We start from the raw sequence: 23,353 nt of genomic DNA, 5'->3' as shown, positions 1-23,353 counted from the left end.
CATTACTGCAGTGATTCACAATTTTGTCTCTGGCATGCAATTCCCTTCTGCACATTTGGTCTCTTATCTAACACATGAACTGAGCTACTTTTGATGGACAGGGTCCCTATGCAGTGTTAATAATAATTTAATATTACAAACTTTTTTAAAACCAAGGAATAGTACACACACCTGATTTAGGGAATCTTCTTCTCCAACATTGTCTTTCCTGTGTGTCTTTTTCCTCGTCCTGGTCCTGGTCCTGAGGAAATTAAGGATACAACTGAAACCTTAACTTGACTGTGCAAGACTGAAGTGTTTTATAATAGTTGTTCTGGTCACTTTATGAGGTCAAACACTTGCAACTCTCTTATGTTCTAACTGTGACCGACTCTAAACTAGCTCAAGCAAAATGCTGAGTACATTTTTTCAAAATTACATTAACAATGATAAAGTAAATGTATTTAACTAAATATAACTAAATACCTTGTACAAAGTCCAATAGCAGAGAGTGTGAGCACTGCCACAGTTCCTCCCACACAACCAGCAATCAAAGGCATATAGTGTCCACCTTATCTCGTTTCATGTAATTGGACAGAATGTTGTATTTTAAATGATCTTCATTGCTACAGACCTGAAAATGACCTAGTTTTTTATGTTTAAACTGTGTAAACTTACCTGCAGCTGTGAGCTGGATCTCTGCTGATGACTGATTGCCTTCTTTTCCTGAGCTATTAGCATCTCCTGTCCACGTTTGTACCAGGTGTAGTTCATTTGATTTGATGGATTGGCTTTGCTTCCCTTACCAAAAAGAAGTATACTTCAAGTTCATACTTTATGTAGTAACTATACACATATCAGTGTACTAGTAGTATACTTTTAAGTGTACTATTTTAATACTCCTTGGGACTAAATTGGCCCACTTTCTAGTATATAAAAGTATACTTTAAGTATAACAGTAGCAAACTAGTTGTAAACAGTAGTTTTCAGTTTGTACTGCAAGTATACTAAAAGTGAACTCATAGTTATATCGATAGTTTACTAATTAAATATTTTTTTATGCATCTTAATACACTTTGAAGCATACTTTCAGTAAACTACTAGTTTAGTAGTTTTATACTGCAAGTTTATTCCTACTCACTTTTTTGTGAATTTTAAATCATACTTTAAGTACTACTATGTCCCTATTTAGGTATTAATTTGCATATATTTTGTTACATGAATATCTGAACATATCATTATAAATAACTTAGTCTAACATGTAGACAATGTTGTCTTTGTTTGTAAAACATTTTACATAAGTGGTTGAAAAGAATCTAGGCCTCGAAACTAGATACACAACCCTCAAGAATGGTGGCAATCAGCAAATATTAAAAAGATGAGGTCTTTACCTCACAGTACAACAAATAACTAACAATAATGACAAAACGACAACAAAAAAGTTTAGATGAAGTCAGCAAACCTCAAAACAATAATCCTATAACAGTAACTGGATCATTTAGTGCATGCTGGGAACTTACAAAGCCTTAACATTTCAACAGTATGAAATTCTGTAATGCCACGCCAGCAGAGGGAGCCCTCACCCTAGGACTGCCTGCATGCTCCCTCTGCTGCTTCTACTGTTACTTCCTGTTTGACACTATTTAAAGACTAACCATGTGCTCTATACTTTGCGAAGTATTGCCAGTTGAACCTGCCTTACCGAGCGTTGTTAATTACTCTGTTGGATTACCTGTTGCTGTCTTGCTTTGTTTCTGGTTTTTGAGTTTACGGATTACCCCTGTCGGATTTGGTTGCTGTATTGGACTGTCTTCTCGGTATTCGACCCACTGCCTGTGTTTTCACTCTGCTGTTTGGATTACGTTTATGTTTTGGACTGATTTTCCGGTTACTGACCCTCTGCCCATTTCATCGTGTATGTTTGCTGTTGTTTTTAATAAACTTCTGCAACTGGATTCTAACACCGCCTCAGCGTCCACGTTACAAATTCTTTGTTCAGACAATTGTGCTTGACTAGTTGGGACAACATTTGGGGTAACTGTGTTGGTCTGACAAGGTTTTTTATATAGTTTAAAAAAACAGCATTTTTTAGTATTTGAGACTCAAAATGTTTCATAAAATGGAAAATATGTATCTGCATTTTTTACAGTGTGGAAGCATCTGTTTTGGTTTCTTCACTTGTGTTTTGGAAATTCGGTACAGAAGATGTGTACTAGCATCTCTCGTGTATAAAAAGTATAGTATATTTAGACTTTTTCTAAGTATAAGTCAAGCATACCTAAATGTAATTTTAAGTATATTTCTGATAAGTATATATAGCACATTTCTGAGAAGTACATAAAAGGTAGACTGAAAGTATACTTTCCTGTTTTTAGTTTAAAAACGGTATACTAGTATACTAGTATACTAGAAGTATACTAGTAGCACACTTGAATTAACTTCTTTTTCGTAAGGGTTTTGCAGGTCAAAGTCACATTAGTGCCAACAGAGACTGAAGTATTGATGGTGATGTGAGTTTCTTTTGGAGAAACTTTAACAAAAACCAAAGCACATATATGGGATAAAAGTAAAATCTTTGCATTCAACATTTCGGTATAGCTAAACATATTCTATGTTTAAGCTGCACTCTGTGCATTTAAGCAAGCACAGGTTGTGAAATTAAATAGCCAGTCACATCTCTTACACAGGACTTATAGCATCACAGTGGTCTTCACAGTTGAGACATCAGATGTATTTCTTGGATATGTAGCAGCGCAGGAGATGTTCTTCCTATGATTTTTGTAGCCTACTGCAGACAGAGAGCCTACGCCCGCCGTAATCAACAAGCCATCGCAGAGGAGAGCGACAGAGCCGAGGATCGTCCTGGAGCCAGAACCTGACTTGTCTGACCAGGTGCGAGAGCCGGCAACTGAGCATGCACCAGTGGATGAAGTAAGGGAGCGTGAGGGCTTGGAGAAAAGCCCTGCTCACTGCACCACTGTCGAGGGTGAGATCACACTGGACTTTGAGGATTTAAAACACTCTAGCTTAGATTTATATGCGGTCATACCCACTCTTCTCCCACCATTAGCAGAAATGTCAATATACCCCAAACTGTCTGTCTGTCCTGTTGCAACCACGGAGATTGTTTCCCTGTCCGCTGTGCTCCTGCTATTGGAAGTTGTGATCTGGTCTGTGTGGGCAGCACACACCTCCCTGATTATCCTAAACTCACACCCAGCCTCCTTCTCCCTCCACTGCACCAGTCCACACCATTGCTTCCGCTGTCTCCTAACAGCCCCTCTGCTCACTCTCAGTCCAACTTCTGTGCGGTGGGATCGCCACGGGCCGGCCAGTCTTCATCGGCATCGTGGCTGGAGTATCCCTTGTCTCCACCTCCGGCCTCTGAGTCTTGGACTCTGGTTCGGCCCGTCGACCCAGCGGCTCCACCATGGCTCCTAGCTCCCTCATCTCCACTGTGCCCAGTCAGTCCACCAGCTCCGCCAGGCTCCGCCATCCCTCTGGCTCTGCCTTGGTGAATCGTCGACCATCCGCTGCCTCAGCTCCACCGCGGCTTACCGGATCCCCACCTTTACCTTGGTTACAGGATCCATCTGCGCCACTTTGGCCCTCCGGATCCTCAGCAACAGCCTGGCTCGTTGCCTCGCCATCTCTGCCTTGGGCTCCAACACCACCTGCTTCGTCACCAGTGGTCACCCCCTGGAGTCGTCAGCCCTTCCACCACCATGGCTCCTCCCTCTGTCAGTTTCACCGTGGGTCACCTTGATGACTGGGGTCTGGTTCCCAGTGTTAATTTCATCAACATTCTCAGCATCTTGTCTATGTGACGTCACAAAATCCCAGCCCGCTCCTACATTAGTTGATTGAGACAACTGTCTTACCTTGAACCTGCCCTGAGTGAGTTGTGAACAGTCCAACCGACATTGTCAACTCTGAAAGACAAGAATGTGTTGAGCGATTGAGATGTTTTTTGTTGTTGGATGTAATAATGAACATAACAGTCATTAGGTACTCCTGACATCTGAGCCGCTGAAAACGCAGAGAAATAATGTTACTTTTGTTTTTGAAGGAAATGTGCCTGGCAATCTACATAAATGTGTCTGTGTTCATGTGAATCATTCGTGATCCAGCTTCACCTACAGCAGAAGTGAGCATACAGGTTTTTAAGCATCTTTGCAAATTGCCTTTCTCAATAATTTGCTAGTTAGCAAGTTTCATGGCTAAAGCAAACAGAATGGCTTATCAGCCCACAGAAAAGAGGGGCGGGGTGAGCAGAGCTCATTAGCATTTAAAGGCAAATGCAACAAAACAGCTTGCTCTGACAAGGGCTGATTTTAACAAAGTAAAAATGGTGTTTTTTTACACTACCACTGAGAAATTTTAACCAAAGTATGTTATAGACTTCTCATTAAGACCCTAACGAATAATATCAGCTTGTGGAAAATGGGCATCCGATGATCCCTTTAAAGGGATTGTTCATCCAAAAATAAGAATTTGTTGTTAATCTACTCGCCCTCAGACAATCCAAGATGTAGGTGACTTTTTACTTCAGTAGAACAGTAAAGAAGACTTTTAGCTGAAACTGTGGTCCTTGGTGATTTATAAAATGCAAGTCAGCGGCTGCCCGTTTTTAAGAATAAAAAAGCATACCAAGGAATGCAAAATTACCATGAGTGGTTCCTAACAAAATACTGTGGTCTTATGAAGTGAAACGATTGGTCTGTGCAAGAAACTGAAAATTATTTACAACATTATTACCTGTAATCCATAGACTCAGGCAAAAAGGGGAAATCTGATTCTTTCGGACATTTCCTTTTTATGAACTGTTTCATTTCACTAGTTTGCTTACAAAATCTTGCAATGATGAAACATATATGTAATTATATTTGTAATTATATTATTAAAGCACCCAATAATGATGTGAAACGTGGATGTTTTACATGTCTAAAGCATATCAAGTGAAGTCTTCATGCTCAACAAAGAAAATTTTACGCTTTCATTTACATGCTTGCTTCATGTGTGTGCTTATCACCAGCTCATCAGTCTTCAGTCGGAACTGTTTCCTCAGTTCAGTGTACTACTGAACTACTGCTGAATGAGTTGACAAAAACCAGCATCAGAATCATCTATGCTGGTATATTGGCTCATTTCAAGTCAGAATGACTGTCAGGCATGGCCAAAAGTGAGTTTTGATTGAGTAACTTGTCGATCTGTGGTGCTTTTTACTGCAGACAGTAGCAAGATGGTGCCTGTGTGTTTGGCTGGCCGCTGCTATCTTTTTTGTTTGTGTGGATGTTTGCCTGGTTTCCTAATTGTTGCACACTCTTGGTTTATGCCGACAGTCAGTCACTCCTGGATGTATAACTGTTTCAGACAGTTCAGTCCAATTTGTTGAATTGGTTTATTTAGTTACCATATTTTTTTATTTAGTAACCGGACATCACTCCAGGCTATTTGCCTGAGGCTATGGGTTACAGGTTATAAATAATGTTGTAAATAATGTTCTGTTTCTTGCACAGATGAGATGTTTTGCTTCAATATATTTTCAGGAGCCATGGGTATTAATTTTAGTATGCTTTTATTTGTTCTCAAAAATAGGCAGCCACTGTCTTGCAATTTATGAATCACTAAGGACCACAGTTTCAGCCAAAAACTATACTGTTCTACCGAATAAAAAAGTCCTCTACATCTTGGATGGCCTGAGGGTGAGTAAATACATTTTTGGATTAACTATCCCTTTAAGTGAAGGCATAAGTGAAATTGTGGAGACAGTGGAGATGACATTTACCTCTGACAATCTTCACAGTCTTACTCGAATCAGGTGAATCAGCTGGGGGGTTAAATGTTGCTCTGAACACATTTGGCTCCATTTCTAGTCTGAAGTAATAGCGGTCTGAATGATTCTTTATGATGTTATAGAAGACAGTGGTGCAGTTTATCTCTTTAATATTTCCAGTCATCTGGATGTCACTGAGTCTTCTAATAATGTTTTTATTGTTATTAAAAGCTATAAAACTGCCTGCTTCTGCAAACTGTGATTTTGTTTTTTAGCCAGATCCCATGAAGTGATTTTGACCTGTTACGTTTTTCCTCAAAATTAGAGATGCTGAATGTGCAAGGAATCTGTACACAAGAGCCTGTCAGAGCTGTTACTGTCTGAGGCATCACAGCAGAGTAGATATCAGCAGCAGCAAGAAAAAAATAAAATAAAATCATCTGTGCAAAAAGAAAAGGGATCATTTATTTATTTATTTATTTATATAATCATTTACTCATCCTCAATTTCCTTCGAACCTATGGATTTCATTTTATTTTAAAGATATTGTTTTCACACTGCTCATGTTCATAAAACAAAAGCGTACACTGAAATAAGGAAATCAAGCCACATAAAGGACACATCAGCACCATTAAAGTAACTATGACTTATATATGACTTGTTTTCTACATTCAAAGACTTTTGAAGCCACATGATAACTTTATCTGAGGAACAGACAAAAAATAGTCTTTGCTCAATACATTTTCTTGCTTTTTGTCCTTTGCCGATCACATGTCTGCCCACTATTTCATCTCGGGCCATCATATCACTAGTGGTTCTGCTGGTAAACGTTGTGATATAGTTAACTAATGAAATAATATGGACCAACCTGAGTGAGTGTGTAGAAACACAGAGCTGATGATGAAGAAGAACGTGATCTGGAGCACGGACATTTCTGTACCCCTGACACGAACACAGGAAACAAACAAAAGCGTCAGCCAAAAAACATACAACAAATAGTTTTTACTCTGTCCACAACTGTCAAGCCATGAATTGTACCTTATGCTTTTGTTATTACTGTGTTTAAGCAAAGACTTCTCATTTACCGTGGAGAGTTATTAGTCAATGCAGACGGCAGATTCTCGATTAATATCTTTTAAATGTATAAGCATTGTCATGAACTTTCTTTACAGCATTTTTCTAAGGATTCATACTTTAAAATTGGTCAGTTTGCAAGAAAAAAGCCTTACCTCAGAGCAGTGCAGTCAAAGAAAAGCAGAAGTTCATGAAGATGTCTTCCTCTCTGTGAGATCTCACTGACGTGAAATACCACTGACTACCTCCCAGCAGCACTATAGGGCGAGATATTACAAATCTCATTCTGTGATTAAACACCTATCATTTGCTTTAAGAGGATGGATGCCATAACACAAGAATATGTTCATTTTAATAAGGAAAGGCAGTGCAAGAATTTACTTGACAAGAGACCTGACCGTTTTGCACCACGTAGAATTTGCACCGGGTAGTGTTTTTCCTGATGTCTATGTGAAGATGGTCAGAATGCTTTTTTTCCCCCTGATCACCAGTTGACAGTTAAAACAAATTGTCAAATATAAGTGTAAGATATCATTCACACTGATAGTAATTCAGCTGAGCTGAATTAAAGTGGATTTGTGAACTGAAACATTCTAAAATGGCTTGTCTGTACCACTAACCATATGAGGCCACATCTATGGACTGCAGAAGAGCTGTTGTTGCCTTTGTGCTCACTGTGGCTGATACACAAGGCTGCAACACTGCAAGCCACAGGTTCACACCACTTATAAACTGAATGTTACCAGAGTGTTCTAGTGTAACAAAAAAAAAAAAAAGTCTCTTTTAGTCTCTTTATGACTAGTGATGCGACGTACCACTAACTGCCTGTAGAATATCACAAGAAGACATGCAAAGCCATTCTGTATTCATTCTCTGAATAAGAAACTACATTCTGACAAAAGACTTCATTGTGACTTTTGCATTTTTATGTAAAAATTCTTCAGGAAGGAACAAGGAACACAAAATTACCACTTGTGGTTCCTGACGAAATACTGTTGTCTTATGAAGCAAAACGATCCGTCTGTGTAAGAAAACTGAACATTATTTACAACATTATTGCCTGTAATCCATAGCCTCAGCGAAAAAGGAGATATCTGATTCTTTTCCACAAACTGGTCTTTTCAGACAGATCCTTTCTATGAACTGGTTCAATTCACTAGTTTGTTTACAAAATCTTGCAATGACGAAACATATATGCAATAATATATGCAATAATACGGATTTTTTACGTCTAAAGCATATGAAGTGAAGTCTTCATGAGCTTATCTTTTATATCAAAATGAGGATTTCACCCCTTTTATTCAAGTGCTCGGTTTACACATTCGCTTCACCAGCTCCTCAGTTCAGTATATGCCTGATAAACTAGAGTGCTGAATGAGTTGGCAAAAAACAGCATTGTAGAATCATACATGCTGGCTTATTTCAAGTATTAATTTTGTGGGTGAATTTTGTGTGAGTGCATTAATAAAGTGTATTGTAGAGACTGTGGGGATGACATTTACCTCTGACAGTGATCTTCACAGTCTTGCTTGAATCATGTGAATCAGCTGGATTGGGGAATGTTATTCTGAACACATTTGGCTCCATTTCCAGTCTAAAGTAGTAGAGGTCTGAATGATTCTTCATGATGTTATAAAAGACAGTGCAATTCTTTTTATTGAGATTTCCAGTCATCTGGATGTAACTGAATCCTCTTATAACATTTTTACTGCTGTTAAAGGCTATAAAACTGTATTGGCCAAACTGTTTGCTTTTCAGCCAGATGCCATAAATTTGCCCTGTTACGTTTGTTCTCAAAATCAGCAACACTGAATGCACAAGGAATCTCCACACAAGAGCCTGTCAGAGCTGTTACTGTCTGAGGCATCACAGCAGAGTAGATATTTTTAGCTGCAAGAAAAAATAAATAAATAAAAACATCAATGCATTAGTCACATAAAGTGAAGGGATAATTTATATATTTATATAATCATTTACTCATCCTCAAGTTCCTCCAAAACTATGGCTTTCTTTCAATTTTAAAGATATTGTTTTCACTCTGTTTATGTTCACACACAACAAAAGCATACACTGACACCCAGGCTCATTAGAAATACGTGCCTCTACATACATTACTGCAACACTGTAATTACGTACCTTACTGCACATTTCGTGGCAATTTCAAGTGAAATGTGCAGAGAGTGGCACTAAAACACACATTCAATATGTGACCTTGGCACGTTTTATTACGTTGGTACAGGCACGTATTGCTGCATTTTAATGATGCTGGTTAAAGTACGTATTGCAGCTGTTCAGAATTCAAATATCTGGGGCGTTTCGCTAAAGGTTAATGCTCTGTCTTATCAGAAATATCCCCTACACCAAACCCATCCCTAAACCTAACCGATAGTGTTAACAAATGCAAAACTGATTAAAAAATGCATTTCGTGATATTTTTACTTTCTCATTCAGATTTGATCTTATTTGTCACTCAGTAGTTTCACAGGGTTCAAATTGGAACTCTTCATCACCCAAGTGCAACACCACATGGCATGAGCTACCGAGCAAACTGACTGTTTTTGAAAACTCATGTATATGAAGCTGTATATAAATCAATTTTCAAACCGCGCAGAATGTTAAAATTGTTTTAAAACCATAACATAATATTCAGTAGTAGTAATTGTCTAAAAATTAGGCTTTATTAATCAAAACTCTGTGTAAATCATATGTGTGAAAAGGAATAAAATTTTTACTGCCTCTTGTGTTCATTTTAACTGGAAACTGCAGCTATTCGTACATATAGGTACGTTTTTTCAGGTTTGTAGAAATGTATATAGAGACACGTATTTCCAATGAGCCTAAGTTGGATACAACAGCAACTATGACTTATATATGACTTGTGTCCTACATTCAAAGTCTTCTGAAGCCACATAGCTTTATTTGAGGAACAAACAAATATTACAGTCTTTGCTCAGTATATTTTCTTGCTTTTTGTCCTTTGCCAGTCACATGCCTGCCCACTATTTTGCCCTGTGTCATCATATCAGTAGTTCTGCTAGTAAAAAATAAACTTAGAATAATATGGACCAACCTGAGTGAGTGTGTAGAAACAGAGAGCAGATGATGATGAAGGATGTGATCTGGAGCACAGACATTTCTGGAGCTCTGATAGAAACACATGAAACAAAGAAAAATATATGTGTGAGCCAAAAAACATGCAACACATGTCCACAACTGTAAGCCATGAATTGTACCTTACGCTTATGTGTTATTACTGTGTTTAAATAAAGATGCAGAAATTTGTAAAGATGTACCTACCAGCAGCACTACAGGGCAAGATATTACAAATCTTATTCTGTGACTAAATAACATTCATTTGTTTGAAGAGAATGGAAGCCATTACACGAGAATATGCTAGGCAATGCACGAAAAAATAGTTGAAGAATTTACTTGACAAGAGACCTGACCCTTTTGCACTGAATATATAGGATGTGTTTTTCCTGATGTAACTGTAAAGATGGTCAGAATTATGTTTTTTTTTTTCTTTTTCTGATCACCAGTTGACATTGAAATGTAAGTGTGAAATTTAAGTGTAAGATATCATCCACACTGATAGCAATTCAGCTGAGCTGAATTAAAGTGCATTTGCACACAGCTTATCATTGTACTTATTATCTATGTTATGCCAACTGAAACATTCAGAAACTGCTTATCTAAGCATATGAGGGCACATCTACTGACCACAGAAGATTGTGGCTGATACACAAGTCTGCAACACTACAACCCACAAATTCACGCCATTTATAAACTGGAAGCATTTCACGAGTTTGCCTGCCTATCCAGTCCTGATAGGCAATGGTAAACAAACTTGGGTTACTGTCCTTAATGGAGGCTCGAACCCAAGGCTCGGTTTGAGCGCCGAGTTCAACCCCCCACTGCGATGTTACCTAGAGGGAGAATAACAGAAATAGAGGAGGAGAAGGGGAGGTGGAGAGATGCTGGAAGAACTGAGGCTGGAACGGTGCAATGAGAGGCTCTATTATATAGGCTCGTAATGATGATTGACAAGACTGAATGAATAGGCTCCTCCTAAACCTACGTTTGGAACTTCATTTTTAAACATGTCATCCTTTAGTCTCTTTAAACATGACTCTCGTGATGTACCATTGACTGCAAGGCCTATTCCAAATGGAACCCGTCTTGGAAAACCTCTGTATGACCCTGGCCACAGTACTGTAATTCAGTTTCAGGTTGTTACTGAACCTCTTATAGCCTAGGCCATCTTTATGGAGAGCAACAATTCTAATTCTCAAATCTTCAGAGAGATCTTTGCCATTAGGTGCCTTGTTGAACATCCAGTGGTCAGTATGAGAGAATTGTACTCAAAGCACCAAATATTTAACTGCTCTAATACAAGATACAAAACTTTGTATGGTTCTGTCAAGCAGACAAAAATATGAACATGATGAATAGGACATGTGGCTTTGCATAGTTAAATGACATAGTGCTGTTATCACTTAGGGTGTACTCACTTTTGTTGCCAGCTATTTTGACAATAATGGCTGTATGTTGAGTTATTTTCAGGGGACAGTAAATATACACTGCTATACAAGCTGCACATTGACTACTCTAAAATATATCCAAGTTTAATTTCTATAGTGTTGTCTCTTGAGAATATATACTAAAATGATTGCTGAAATGTGAGGGGTGTACTCACTTTTGTGAGTTACTGTAGGTGATAAGTAGCAGCATATAGCACAATTAGAGCTGCATTTATGAATTTTAAGATTACTGGGCAAAACTACTATTTGGTCACTGTATGAAGTCAAACATTGGCAACTCAGTTTCATATAACTATGATGCAGAAGCTAACACAAGCACAATACTGATTACATATTAAAATAGGCTGTTTGCTAAAAAATGGCATCTGCTATAAGAGACAATAAAAATAAACACAAAGGTTATACCAAACATGAAAAAAGGCAGTGCATAAACATATAGTTGATATTACTGATAAATGTAAGCATTTGTATGCTCATTCATTGCTTATCATTGTGTACGCAATATTCTTGCAAACTTTTGTTCAGTGCTCATCAAACTAACCATACTGTACATCCACTGAATGCAGAGGAGCTTCTGTGTTTATTGTGACTAGTGCACAAAACTGCAAAACATAAACCCACACATTCTCATCATTTTAAGACTGAATGGTGCCATCTATGAGACAAAGATGTATTCTTGGGTAAAAAATTCACACATAAAAAAGGCCTCAAACATAAATGTTTCTTTAGGTGTCTCATTTCTGCTTTCCTCTGTGTTTATAGTTTTGGGGATGTGATGTCATGTATCACTGACCTACTTTTGTACTTAAAGGAAAACACACAAAAATCATTTTTCCCTTTAAACATTTTTATTTGTTTGTTACATTAATTTATTTGGTTTCAATATTAGAAAAAGTGTAACATTATTTTATTTGGATTCCTTTTTTTTCCCTCAAAAAGCGACTATAGGCCTATACGTGAGCACATATCCTAACACAGCGTATACTCTATTTCTGTGTATTCGTCATGGTTGAAGAGTTTTTCTGTGGCACAATAATTCTGTCGCTTTGATATGTCAGTCTCTTCATAATACACAATAACTAGTGTTTCATCATCAGAAGTGATCTGTTCATTGATCATAATGCCTCTGACAGTGTTGACAAAATCAGCATCTATGTTATTAACCTGTGTACAAAGAAAACAAATTTCAAACATGTTTTATGTGCAAATGTTTTATTCTTTTAAAGGGGTCCTATTATGCTCTTTCACAAAGTCTTGATTTTTTTTGAGGCTGTACTAGAACATGCTCCCATGCTTGGTGGTTTGAAAAAAGCATTATTTTTCACATAATTTACATTATTACAACACCTTTCTCCCCAGCCTGGCACAAATAGCTCGATTAATGTGTGGGGTTTGATAAAGGCCCGCCTTCTGAAAAATGAAATGTGTTGTGATTGGTTAGCTGTCCCAATGTGTTGTGATTGGCAAACAGCTTAGACAGTGTTTTAGTAGTGCCATGCTCCTTGCCAAGGCAGTTAGCGCAAACTAGATTAAAGTAATTCTTATGCTTTAAATATGGTTATTTTTCTTACAAAAACACATCGATTTGCTACAGGAGGCCATGCGGTCACTCTAGTCAATGCTTGTTACATCAGCCGCACCTCCGTATGTGTTTCGACCCCCTATACTGCACAAGTCTACGGTGCGACTCCGACGCAGCCACTCTAGTCAATGCTTGTGTTTATACCCGCTGAGGAGCCGTTCGTTGTAGTTCTTGAATTGGATTTTTAAAAAACAAAATATCTGCCTTTGGAGTGGACTTTGACATTTGTAACTTTGTAGATCTTTTTTATGCCCAAACATACACACTGGCTAAAATTCAAAAAGTGAAAAAGCATAATAGGACATGTAACATCTTTCACAAAATCAGACAGATAAAATGGATTACTTTCAATAAATGAAACTGATTAAATTATTTAATATCAACAACAAAGTGTCGGAAATAAAAGATGTCAGCATTTTGATACACATGAGCTAAGCTTAAAGCAACATTTATGAATTTCATGAATAATGTACAAAACATAACCAGAAACATACCTGACCAGATGGTTTCTTCCTATTCCTATTAGAAATTTTTGTCCTAATAAGAGTATGATAAAGGTCAGAATGTTTTAAGACATGTTTTTTTGTTTTGTTTTTGCAGCTGCCTACATAAATGCCAAATTATTTTCATTTTCATTATTTAAATGTAAATTGGCAATGTCAATCATGTGAAAGCACCAGGCTTATTCTCACAAATGGAAACAATTCTTTTTATACTTTCTGAGTATATCTTACATATGCTGTTCAAAATTACTTATTATTGTTTACTTATTGTTATAAGGCTTTTATTATAAACAAACACACACAAACTTACCTGGTACAAAATACAGCAGAGAGTGTGAGCACTGCCACAATTCCTCCCACACAACCAACAATCAAACGCATATTGAGTCCATCTTGTCCTATGTCATGTAATTGGACAGTACATTGTATTTCAAACGATCTTCGTTACATTAAATCTGTATTTGGCCTTGTTCTTTGAATGTAAACTTACCCTTAGCTACGAACTGGACATCTGCTGATGATTGACTGCCATGTTTATTCTGTGCAATGCAGGAATACCGTCCTGTATTACTTTGAGTTATAGTGATGGTAATCGTTTTCCCCCAAAATACTGGCATCTCCTGTCCACATTTGTACCAGGTGTAGGTCAAATCATTGGATGGACTGGCTTTGCATTTGCAGGTCAAAGTCACATTAGTGCCAATAGACACGGCACTAGATGAAGTGATGATGTGTGTTTCTTTTGGAGGAACTGTGACAGAAACAAAGTACAAAATAAACTTAATATTAATACCTGATAATAAATGATAACATTGACCTGTTCATGTAATCACATCATAATACTCCAGATGTCTTACACATGACTAGTAGCATTGTGGTGGTCTCCACAGTTGAGTCATTAGATGTATTTCTTGGATATGTAGCAGTGCAGGAGATGTTCTTTCTGTGATCCATGTATGATGCTTTGAAGGTCACATATGAAAACACTGACTGGGTTTTATCAGGTTTCTCTTGTAACTGTGTTTTAATGTTGGCAGATTCAGGGATGTTAGACCAGGATATTGTTGGAGGTTGTTTGGGGCAGGGGGCTTCAGCAGAGCAGCTCAGATTGACTGTAGTTCCCTCCATTACATAATATAGATCATTGGGTTTAAGTTCAGGAGGCTGTGGTGAATCTAAATAAATAAATAAATCATACAATTTAGTGATGTGATATTGTAGTATTATGTACATAATATTTACATTTACATGTACTTACTTGTCAGGTCTTTTCATCCAAGTGAAGAAAGCCTATATGTTAAAGATTACAGATACCTCTAACAGTGATCCTCACAGTCTTGCTTGAATCAGTTGCTGAATTGGGGTTAAATGTTGCTCTGAAGATATCTGGCTCCATTTCCAGTCTGAAGTAATAGCGGTCTGAATGATTCATCATGATGTTATAGAAGACAGTGGTGCAGTTCTTCTCACTGAGATTTCCAGTCATCTGTATGTCACTGAATCCTCTAATGATGTTTTTACTGCTATTAAAAGCTATAAAACTGTCTGGGTCAAACATCTGTGATCTGCTTTTTAGCCAGATCCCATAAATAGATTGTGCCCTCTTATGTTTGTCCTCAAAATTGGGGATGTTAAATCTGCAAGGAATTTGTACACAAGAGCCTGTCAGAGTTGTTACTGTCTGAGGCATCACAGCGGAGTAGAAATCAGCTGGAACATAAAACACAGTAGTTATATACATCTTGACAGGCTGAATTATTTAAAAGTAAACTGCACATTATAATCATATTTGTGTTGTATGGTACTTCTGGTGAATGAAGCCTAACCTTTTGCTTCAACTGAAAAAATAATTTATAATTGGACTAACCTGAGTGAGTATGTAGTAACACAGCGCTGATGATGATGGTGAAGAAAGTGATCTGAATTACAGACATCTCTAAAGGTCTTTTAGATCAGAATCAGTAGAGATTTTCTGACTTCTGAAGCTGAATGATAAAGATTAATATAGGACAGGGAGAGCTCATGAGATAACTTTCAGAGCAATTATTTTTCTAGCTGAAGGATAGAAATAGTGAGATTCAATCACAATCGATTTCATTTATTTTTATTTAGTTTTTATTATTATTATTATTGTGAATTACAGTAATATTCAATGTTTCAGTGTTTCTAATGAACTGACAATGCTGTTCTTGCATCTCATCCATACATATTCAACAAATCTAGTGTACATCGCAAATGCACTTGTTATACAGAATTAAGCAAGTAGAATAGCCCATGTTTTTAAGCCAAATTAATTAACAAACATAAAAGCTAAAAAGTAATTGGGCTAAATAAGCAGAGAACCTCAGTTACTACAGATTATGCCTGTTGTGAAGACATTCAAATAAATTAAATCTCTTTTAATGAATAAAGGCTATATAGGTGTGCAACAGCATGAAAGAAGTTTACTAAATAATTTTACAAAACAGAAAAAATAAATCCTTACCACACAACAGTGCAGTCGTTCACAAAAGCAGAAGATGCTTTCTATTGCAACACATTTTAAACACGGATTTGAAGAACTATCATGAAGTAACAATCCCCACCCAAGTGACTCTGAATAAGGAAGATGTATAAACATACATTGTTTCATCAATCATGAAATAAACATTAAATGGGTGATCTTTGACCATAGTTTATCAAATGAGACGAAGATTTTAGTGTATTAAGCATGTTGTTCCTTAACATTAATTCACTGATAATTTAGTGAATGGATGAATGATGTGTTTTTGTGACTCATGCAGGCTTAAAAAACTTGTGGTGGAATTCTGGGGTCAAAATAGTTGCTTTATTCTAAAAGGTGGGGTCAGTGGCAGTGCTTAGGATCGCCGCGGAGCCGCAGCTGCTGATATCGTTAGACCAGGTGTGAGTGCCGGCATCAGCGCCCGCCACGAGGGAGAATGTTTTGGCTAGTGAGATCACAGAGAGGAGCTCCGCCCACTGCAACATGGCTGAGGGTGAGATTTCAATGGACCTGGGTATAAGGACTGTGAATCTTATAGACTGGGATGCTGACCTGCCCTCTCTCCTCCCTCCCTCTTTGGAACCCTCTTTCACCCCTGTTCCCACACAAAATAACAAGTTTTGTGCTAATATGTGACATATACCTAGTGCAGCTTTAGGTTTCAAGGTAACGCACTATATTACTGTCTTACTGAAATAGTTTTGATAATTTGCTGTGAACCCACTATTTTCTAAGAATGTGTCAATTAATGTATACTGTTGTTATTTTAATCACTTCGTTTAATAATAAAGAATGTATAGTGTAGTGCACAGACTTTATAATCATTGTGAAATTGCTGTTTATTTTGCTGCACTGGTAGTTATAGGGTTAATGCAGGGAGTAAAAGACCCGGTAGAGAGAGACGAGCGAGTTAGTTGGGCTGGTGCACCTGTAATACAGCTGTTCTGAGTTCTAATTAAAATTTAAGACACGGAGCATCTTTTTCTGTCATTCTTTAGACATTACTGTAGACATATTTTGGTTTACAAACTGTATTGTTTCTTCAATTAGTCATTTTTAGCACTTGGCTAATGTATCCATCATTATTGTTTTGTGAAGTGTTTACAGTTTAGCAGCTTAACTTTACCTGTGGGAACAATTTGCTTGCATAAGTGTTAAACTTTTTTTTTTTTTAATATCATATTTTACGAATGGATTGGAGCACTATATTATTGTTGGTAACGCTTTATTTTGATAGTCCACTTTAGACATTCTACTAACAGTAAGTAAATTTGCAACTGCATGTCAACTAGTCAGAGTATTAGTAGACTGTCTGCTTAATATCTTCTAACACTCTTCTAAACTTTGCAAGTACATGTCAACTTATTCTACTAACCATAAACCTAACCTAACAGTCTGCTCTTAGAGTTAGTAGACATGTAGTTGCAAATTAATGAGAATTAGTTGACATGTAGTTGCAAAGTTACTTATAGTTAGTAGAATGTCTAAACTGGACTATCAAAATAAAGTGTAACCTTATTGTTTTATGTAAAGGTAGAGCTCGCAAATTTGCTCAAGTACTACTCTCCGTACCAATAATAACAGACTTTGGCCAGCAGAGTAGAGTTATAGAAAGAAGGGGCTTACAGACAGATGCTTCAAACGAACTGTTTCGAAATAATTGAGTAATTTTAATATTAAATGTATATTCTATAAAAAAAAATTACAATGTTTTTTTTGTAATTTTTTTTTTTGCATTTAAACCTGTTGTAGGGGGCTCCAACACAATATTAGGACACTTTAAAATACCATATGACCTACTCTTTAATGGACCTAACATTAACTAACAGTTGCATTTCATAAATTAATGTAACAAATGTCTTGTTCATTTTTAGGAAATAGTTAATGCATTAAAGGGATCATGAACTGATAAATCAAAATTCCATGGATCTTTTGACATATAATAGGTCATTGTACTATAAAAAAAACAACAACAACAACAACAAAAAAAAAAACACTGTGACGATGCTGTGCTGATTATATTGGATCCGACAGTATGATGATGCTATTAAACTTTATATCAAATGGTTGAAGTTTTAGGTTTGCGACAAAACTTAGAACACAAAACTCTCAACGGAAAGAAAAGAGAAGCTAAAGAAAAAGAAGTTTAACGATCCTCTTGGTTTTTTTTTTTAGGGAAGTGGCTGGCATGCAAGCCAGGGAGTGCTCAAAGAACTCAAAAAGCAGTGATAGCAAAAAGCATGAAGCAATGGCCTAAGCATGGCTAAAAGCAACTGCTGAGGCGATGGCTAAGAGCAACGGCTAGGTGCATAATTTTATGGTGTCCTGAGTTTTTAATCTCAGCTTTTGGACACAAATCTTGATATATTATAAGTGGCCTTCAGAGAATGGTAAAAATCATTTAAAAAAAGTCAGTTCATGACCCCTTCAACTAATGTTAACCAATGCACCCTTACTGTGAAAGTGTTATCAATTTTTCTAACCAGTGAAAGATGCACATTTGTATATTATTTAAGAAGATGACATTCTTTTCATTTTTATAACATTGTAAGGGAAACAGGTCAATTTAGCTCAAAGGGAATTGATTGTGATTTTATCTTGGTCCGAATTTTCCCGTTCTTGCAGAGTATAATTTGGATGTGATTTCTATAACAAGAATATAATTCCTTTTACAAATAATTGAATGATATTATAAAAGCTTTTTAAAGCATGAATATTCAAACTCACACATTCCCAACATGAATATAAACCTATAAACTATTCAATAGTTATTCAAAAGACATACACAATGAGTGATCAGGATATGATAGTCAAATGTGTGGGTTACATATATGATAGGGAGTTATGCAATGGACTGATATTCATTTATAAGTCCTTTTAAGCATAAAATGTATATACAAAAGAGTCTGTGTCATTCTGTGAACATAAGGGTGTGTTCTGCCAGGAAAGAAAAGGTCAAAAGGGTATAGAAGGAATCTCAGTCTGGTCCTTGTCTTGGGTGGGGGAAACCACCCAACAGTCTCTACTAACGATTTTCCTCATGTGATGGTCATGATGTGCTGTGTCTTGCCCCAAAATTGACAATCTCCTTCATGAGTTGGAATTGTCAATAAGTGTTCTTTTGTGTCGATGTTGGAAGCTGTTCAAAGCCGCTAGTCGGAGTTGGTTAGTTAAGCCTATTTCAGGCTGGCTAGAACTAGAGCCTGAATTACAATCATCCATTGTGGAATTCGGCTCTTTGGGTTCCAACAATGTTCTGATCGAATCTCAAATTGTCTGATTCGCTCTGATATGCTACAACTTGTTTATGATTCTGATGCTGAATAATAGTGGTGTTCACTGTTGCAGTTGTCTGAAGGCTGGAAAAGTCAATCGCTCCATAGAGGATTATGTAATTGTCAATACACCGCCTTTCACTTTCTTCTTATGAAATCATTAACATAAATGGCGTCAATCTGTATACGACCATGACAAGGCAAAAAATAAATAAATAAAAGACATGACCTGTTTACATGATGAAAATGTATTTATCCTTATTAACGGCAATAATGCAATTCTCGAAAAGAGTGTAGAACATACCTGATCTGAATGGTCAGGTTCCCTAACAGTGGATTCACTGGATGCCTTTGCCTGTTGTGCCCTATTAATGTGAAATTTATGAATCAAAAACCATAATCATAAATATGAACACATATGGAATATCATGTTTAGTCTTTGTCTACCTTTTTAAAAGTGTTGCCAGAAGAAACACCAACAGTAAAGCTGAAACTCCTCCTACACAGCCTGCGATCAAAGCCACAGATGATTCTAATGAACAGACAAACAGAAATAAACAGACCTGTTGGTCAGTATAGAAAAATGAGACAAGCTCAACTCAGTTCAACAGAACTTTGATTATAGCTGGTATGTTGAATTTCTGTATTAAACTCACCTGCCACAATCAGCTGGATCTCTTCTGACGTCTGATTACCATGTATGTTCTTTGCTTTGCAGAAGTACCAGCCTCCACTTTTATTATTTACACTGAAGGTTAGTTGTTCTCCAAAATCCAGCTCTTTCTCCTGTCCACGTTTCTACCAAGTGTAGTTCATTTCATTTGGACTGGCTTTGTTTTTGCAGGTCAAAGTCACATTAGTGCCAACAGAGACTGAATCAGATGGATCAATGGTAATGTGAGTTTCTTTTGGAGAAACTTTAAAGCAAAATAGAAAAATCAGTAGGTAGATATAATAATGTTACACATCTGAACATAATAATGTTAATGAAAGAGCAAAATGACTCCAAATCTCTTACATAGGACTCATAGCATCACGGTGGTCTCCACAGTTGAGTCATTAGTTGTATTTCTTGGATATGTAGCAGTGCAGGAGATGTTCTTTCTGTGATCTTTGTATGAAGCTTTGAAGATTATGTGTGAAAACACTGACTGGGTTTTATCAGGTTTCTCCTGTAACTGTGTTGTAATGTGGGCAGATTTAGGGATGTTAGAACAGGATATTGTAGGAGGTTGTTTGGGGCAGGGGGCCTCAGCAGAGCAGCTCAGATTGATTGTACTTTCTTCCATCACTTCTTCCAGATCAGTGGGTGTAATGATGGGAAGCTCCGGTACATCTATTGAGCAAAGAGAATATGGTAATATATTTTACTGAAAATCATGCTGCTCACAGAAATCAATCTAGTTTACAGTGGAGACCCCACTTACCGGAGACAGAAATGGTAATGGGACTGTATTGATATGTATATGTCCAAATAGCTGCATCCTTCGTTTGCACCCTAAAGTAGTATTTGTCTGTGTGATTGTTCATGACACCATAGAAAACACTGGTACATTCATGCTGACTAAGATTACCAAGAATTTCTATATGACTAAATTCTTTGATGATGTTTGTACTTCCATTAAAAACCACCAAACTATCTGGCTTGAGAAAAGCAGGGTTCCTCTTTATCCAATAGCCAAATATATTTTTTGTGTTGTTGAGTGTGTTCTCTGGTGCATCAAATGTACAAGGTATCTGCAGACAAGAGCCGCTTAGTGCTGTTATTCTGTTTGGCAATATTGCATAATAGTGTCCTGAAAACAGAAAGGTAATATAAACTTTTTAAAATATTTTGTTTCACATAATTAGTGTAATACAAAACTTCCAGATAATTTTCTTTTGAGGTAGACAGTACTAGGAACGGACCCACCTGTAATTCCCAGTCCAAGTTCATAAGGAAGGAACAGAAAAACCACAAAAGTAAAGACAGACATCTTAAGTGCTGTAGGTACAAACACACACAAACATCAAAACACATTAGTTTTCAATCTATGAAGGCACTTCACATGGCTACCCTTATTCTGTGTAACATGCAGGCTCTGAAAACAAAAAAGCAACATACAAAGACACATTAAAATATCTTGTTTCGCAAAAGTAGTACAAAAAAATTAAAGCAAAGTCCATTTTACGATTCTGAAGCTTTTTATATAATTTATTTTCAGCACAAGGAACTCACCTGAAGATACCAGTACAAGTTGTAGAATTATCAATAAAAAAACCTCAAACAGAAAGACAAATCTTGACACCATCAATACAGCCACATTTATTTTTTTAATGTGAAAGTTTTAAATAAGCTTAAAGACAAAATGCAAAATAAATATTTAATAGAGAGTCCTTACCTCGAGCAGTGCAATAACTGAGAAAAGCAGAAGTTTGTGATTATATTTGTTTTTGCTTACTACTAGTTGTAATGTAGAAGTTAAATCTTTCCAGTTCCCCTGTGATTTTTCCAGTTCCCCTGTGAAATGACCACATTTTAAAAGATATAAGTGTAAATAATATCTGTACTTCAGTATTGTAGCATAGTACTTCTTCATTTGCAAACCTGTTTTTTTTTTTTCTTTTTTTTTCTTTAAACTTTTTGTTTGCACTATGCTACAACACGAGATTGTGGACCTTTTTCAGATAAAAGAAATAAAACACACTATCATTAAATAACAAACTGTTCTCTTACTCTTACTTGTTTACTGTGTAGATCATTAAAATTGTATTGAATTCCATTTTAATATACAGTTATACTTTTATTATACTTTTATACAGCATATATACACACACACATATATATATATATATATATATATATATATATACACACACACACACAAGTGTCAACATTTAAAGTGGATCAAAACCTTTCGTCAAAGTTGTCCTAAAATCAAAACTTTGATTAACAACTTTGATGAACATGATGATCTACTTCAGATAACTACTGTATATATATATATATATATATATATATATATATATATTAAAGTATACCAGAAGTACTTTGGTAATAAATATATATATGCAAACTTTTGTTCAGTGCTTATCAATAAAACCAACCCTACAGTACATTGATTGAATGCAGAGGAGCTTCTGTGGCTCATTGTGACTAATGCACAAGACTGCAACACATAAACCCACAAATTCACACCATTTTAAGACTGAATGGTTTCATCTATAGGACAAAGATGTATTCTTATGTGAAAAATTCACATACACAGAAAATAACTCAAACATAGACGTTTCTTTAGGTGTCTCATTTCTGCTAGTGTTTATGGCTTTAGGGATGTAATGTTATGCATCACTGACCTCCTTCTGTAGTTACAGGAAAACACACAAAGCCTTTCATTAGTCATTGTCTGAGTAGGGAGTTTGTATTTATGTTAGATTTTAGGCAGCCAAACAGATTAACCAATACTAATCAAAACAAAAAAAAAAAAAAAAAATGTTTGAAATGCATTTACAGTATAAGCTTCAATTCTCGTAATGTTTGATAAAGTTCGGGAGGAGCATGATCAGATAATCAACTAATTTGGCACAGGTGCAACTCGTCTAGCTAGCACAAGTCATATATAAGCACACAGCCGACTTACCTCCATCATTCGACTGTTTTTTCGGCATTCGGTTTTGCTCCTTTCGCCATTATATTACAGACTTAGGTTTCCGCACAACGACGAGACCAGTAACGTTACACGAGATCCCCTGTCGCAACTGCCGTCGAGCTCCACGCTTCATCGCGACCGTCGCTCCGCTCGATTAGCCACACGTTCACCACAACGCCGAAGCTTAACATCGCTTCCACCGGCGAGACTTCCAGTTTCTTCCCCGGCATCCTCGTATCATTCGACCATGCCAATATATCCTCCGCACGGAAAATGGACTGTATACGCTGTTTAATCTCGAAGAATCATTCTCGCAGAGGCCCAGCTAACAAATTTTTGTTCTGGGAACGTTTTGCTAACGTTCTGTTTTGGTTGTGGGAACGTTATTTGGAATGTTCCAAAAACGTGGAAATGTCCAGTTTGTTTAACGTTACTATAACGTTATTTAATGGTTAACATAACGTTCCTACAACGTTCTTGCAACCTAAATT

The 23,353-nt window shown here is 36.7% G+C and overlaps 1 protein-coding gene and 2 long non-coding RNA genes across 4 annotated transcripts; all 3 read right to left on the bottom strand.

Moving 5' to 3' along the window:
- Nucleotides 1–12,221: 12,221 nt before the first annotated feature.
- On the bottom strand, nt 12,222–16,848 carry LOC127161319 (myelin-associated glycoprotein-like). Of its 2 annotated transcripts, none has more exons than XM_051104007.1 (8): nt 15,941–16,848; nt 15,323–15,440; nt 14,770–15,165; nt 14,313–14,630; nt 13,946–14,206; nt 13,766–13,853; nt 13,447–13,489; nt 12,222–12,534 (listed from the first exon to the last, which is right to left on the bottom strand). In XM_051104007.1, exons 2-8 carry the CDS (start codon nt 15,387–15,389, stop codon nt 12,340–12,342), a joined length of 1,368 nt encoding a protein of 455 aa, XP_050959964.1. In that variant the 5' UTR covers nt 15,390–15,440; nt 15,941–16,848; the 3' UTR covers nt 12,222–12,339. The 2 variants fall into 2 exon arrangements, with proteins under 2 accessions (XP_050959964.1, XP_050959965.1); XM_051104008.1 differs by having other exon boundaries at nt 14,770–15,092; nt 15,941–15,958.
- Nucleotides 16,849–17,603: 755 nt separating this feature from the next.
- Nucleotides 17,604–20,144, bottom strand: LOC127161321 (uncharacterized). Its single transcript, XR_007827010.1, has 4 exons — nt 19,890–20,144; nt 19,681–19,765; nt 19,538–19,598; nt 17,604–19,413 (listed from the first exon to the last, which is right to left on the bottom strand). It is a non-coding gene; the product is annotated as an uncharacterized LOC127161321 (long non-coding RNA).
- Nucleotides 20,145–20,266: 122 nt separating this feature from the next.
- Nucleotides 20,267–21,719, bottom strand: LOC127161322 (uncharacterized). The gene is made up of 3 exons (XR_007827011.1): nt 21,146–21,719; nt 20,661–21,029; nt 20,267–20,569 (listed from the first exon to the last, which is right to left on the bottom strand). It is a non-coding gene; the product is annotated as an uncharacterized LOC127161322 (long non-coding RNA).
- Nucleotides 21,720–23,353: the final 1,634 nt, after the last annotated feature.

This window comes from Labeo rohita, unplaced genomic scaffold (genome assembly GCF_022985175.1).
Source record: "Labeo rohita strain BAU-BD-2019 unplaced genomic scaffold, IGBB_LRoh.1.0 scaffold_612, whole genome shotgun sequence".
Classification (NCBI taxonomy): domain Eukaryota; kingdom Metazoa; phylum Chordata; class Actinopteri; order Cypriniformes; family Cyprinidae; genus Labeo; species Labeo rohita.
The sequence above is the reverse complement of the archived record's forward strand: the minus strand, read 5'-3'. Positions and strand labels throughout refer to the sequence as shown.

Excerpts from the sequence above, each read along its gene's own strand:
- LOC127161319 (XM_051104007.1), bottom strand. The coding sequence starts at position 15,389 with ATGTCTGTAATTCAGATCACTTTCTTCACCATCATCATCAGCGCTGTG. Across the intron at positions 14,207-14,312 it reads CACAATGCTACTAGTCATGT|TTCCTCCAAAAGAAACACAC; the intron begins GTAAGACATCTG and ends TTTCTGTCACAG. Across the intron at positions 13,854-13,945 it reads TGTCCAGTTCGTAGCTAAGG|GACAAGATGGACTCAATATG; the intron begins GTAAGTTTACAT and ends TACATGACATAG.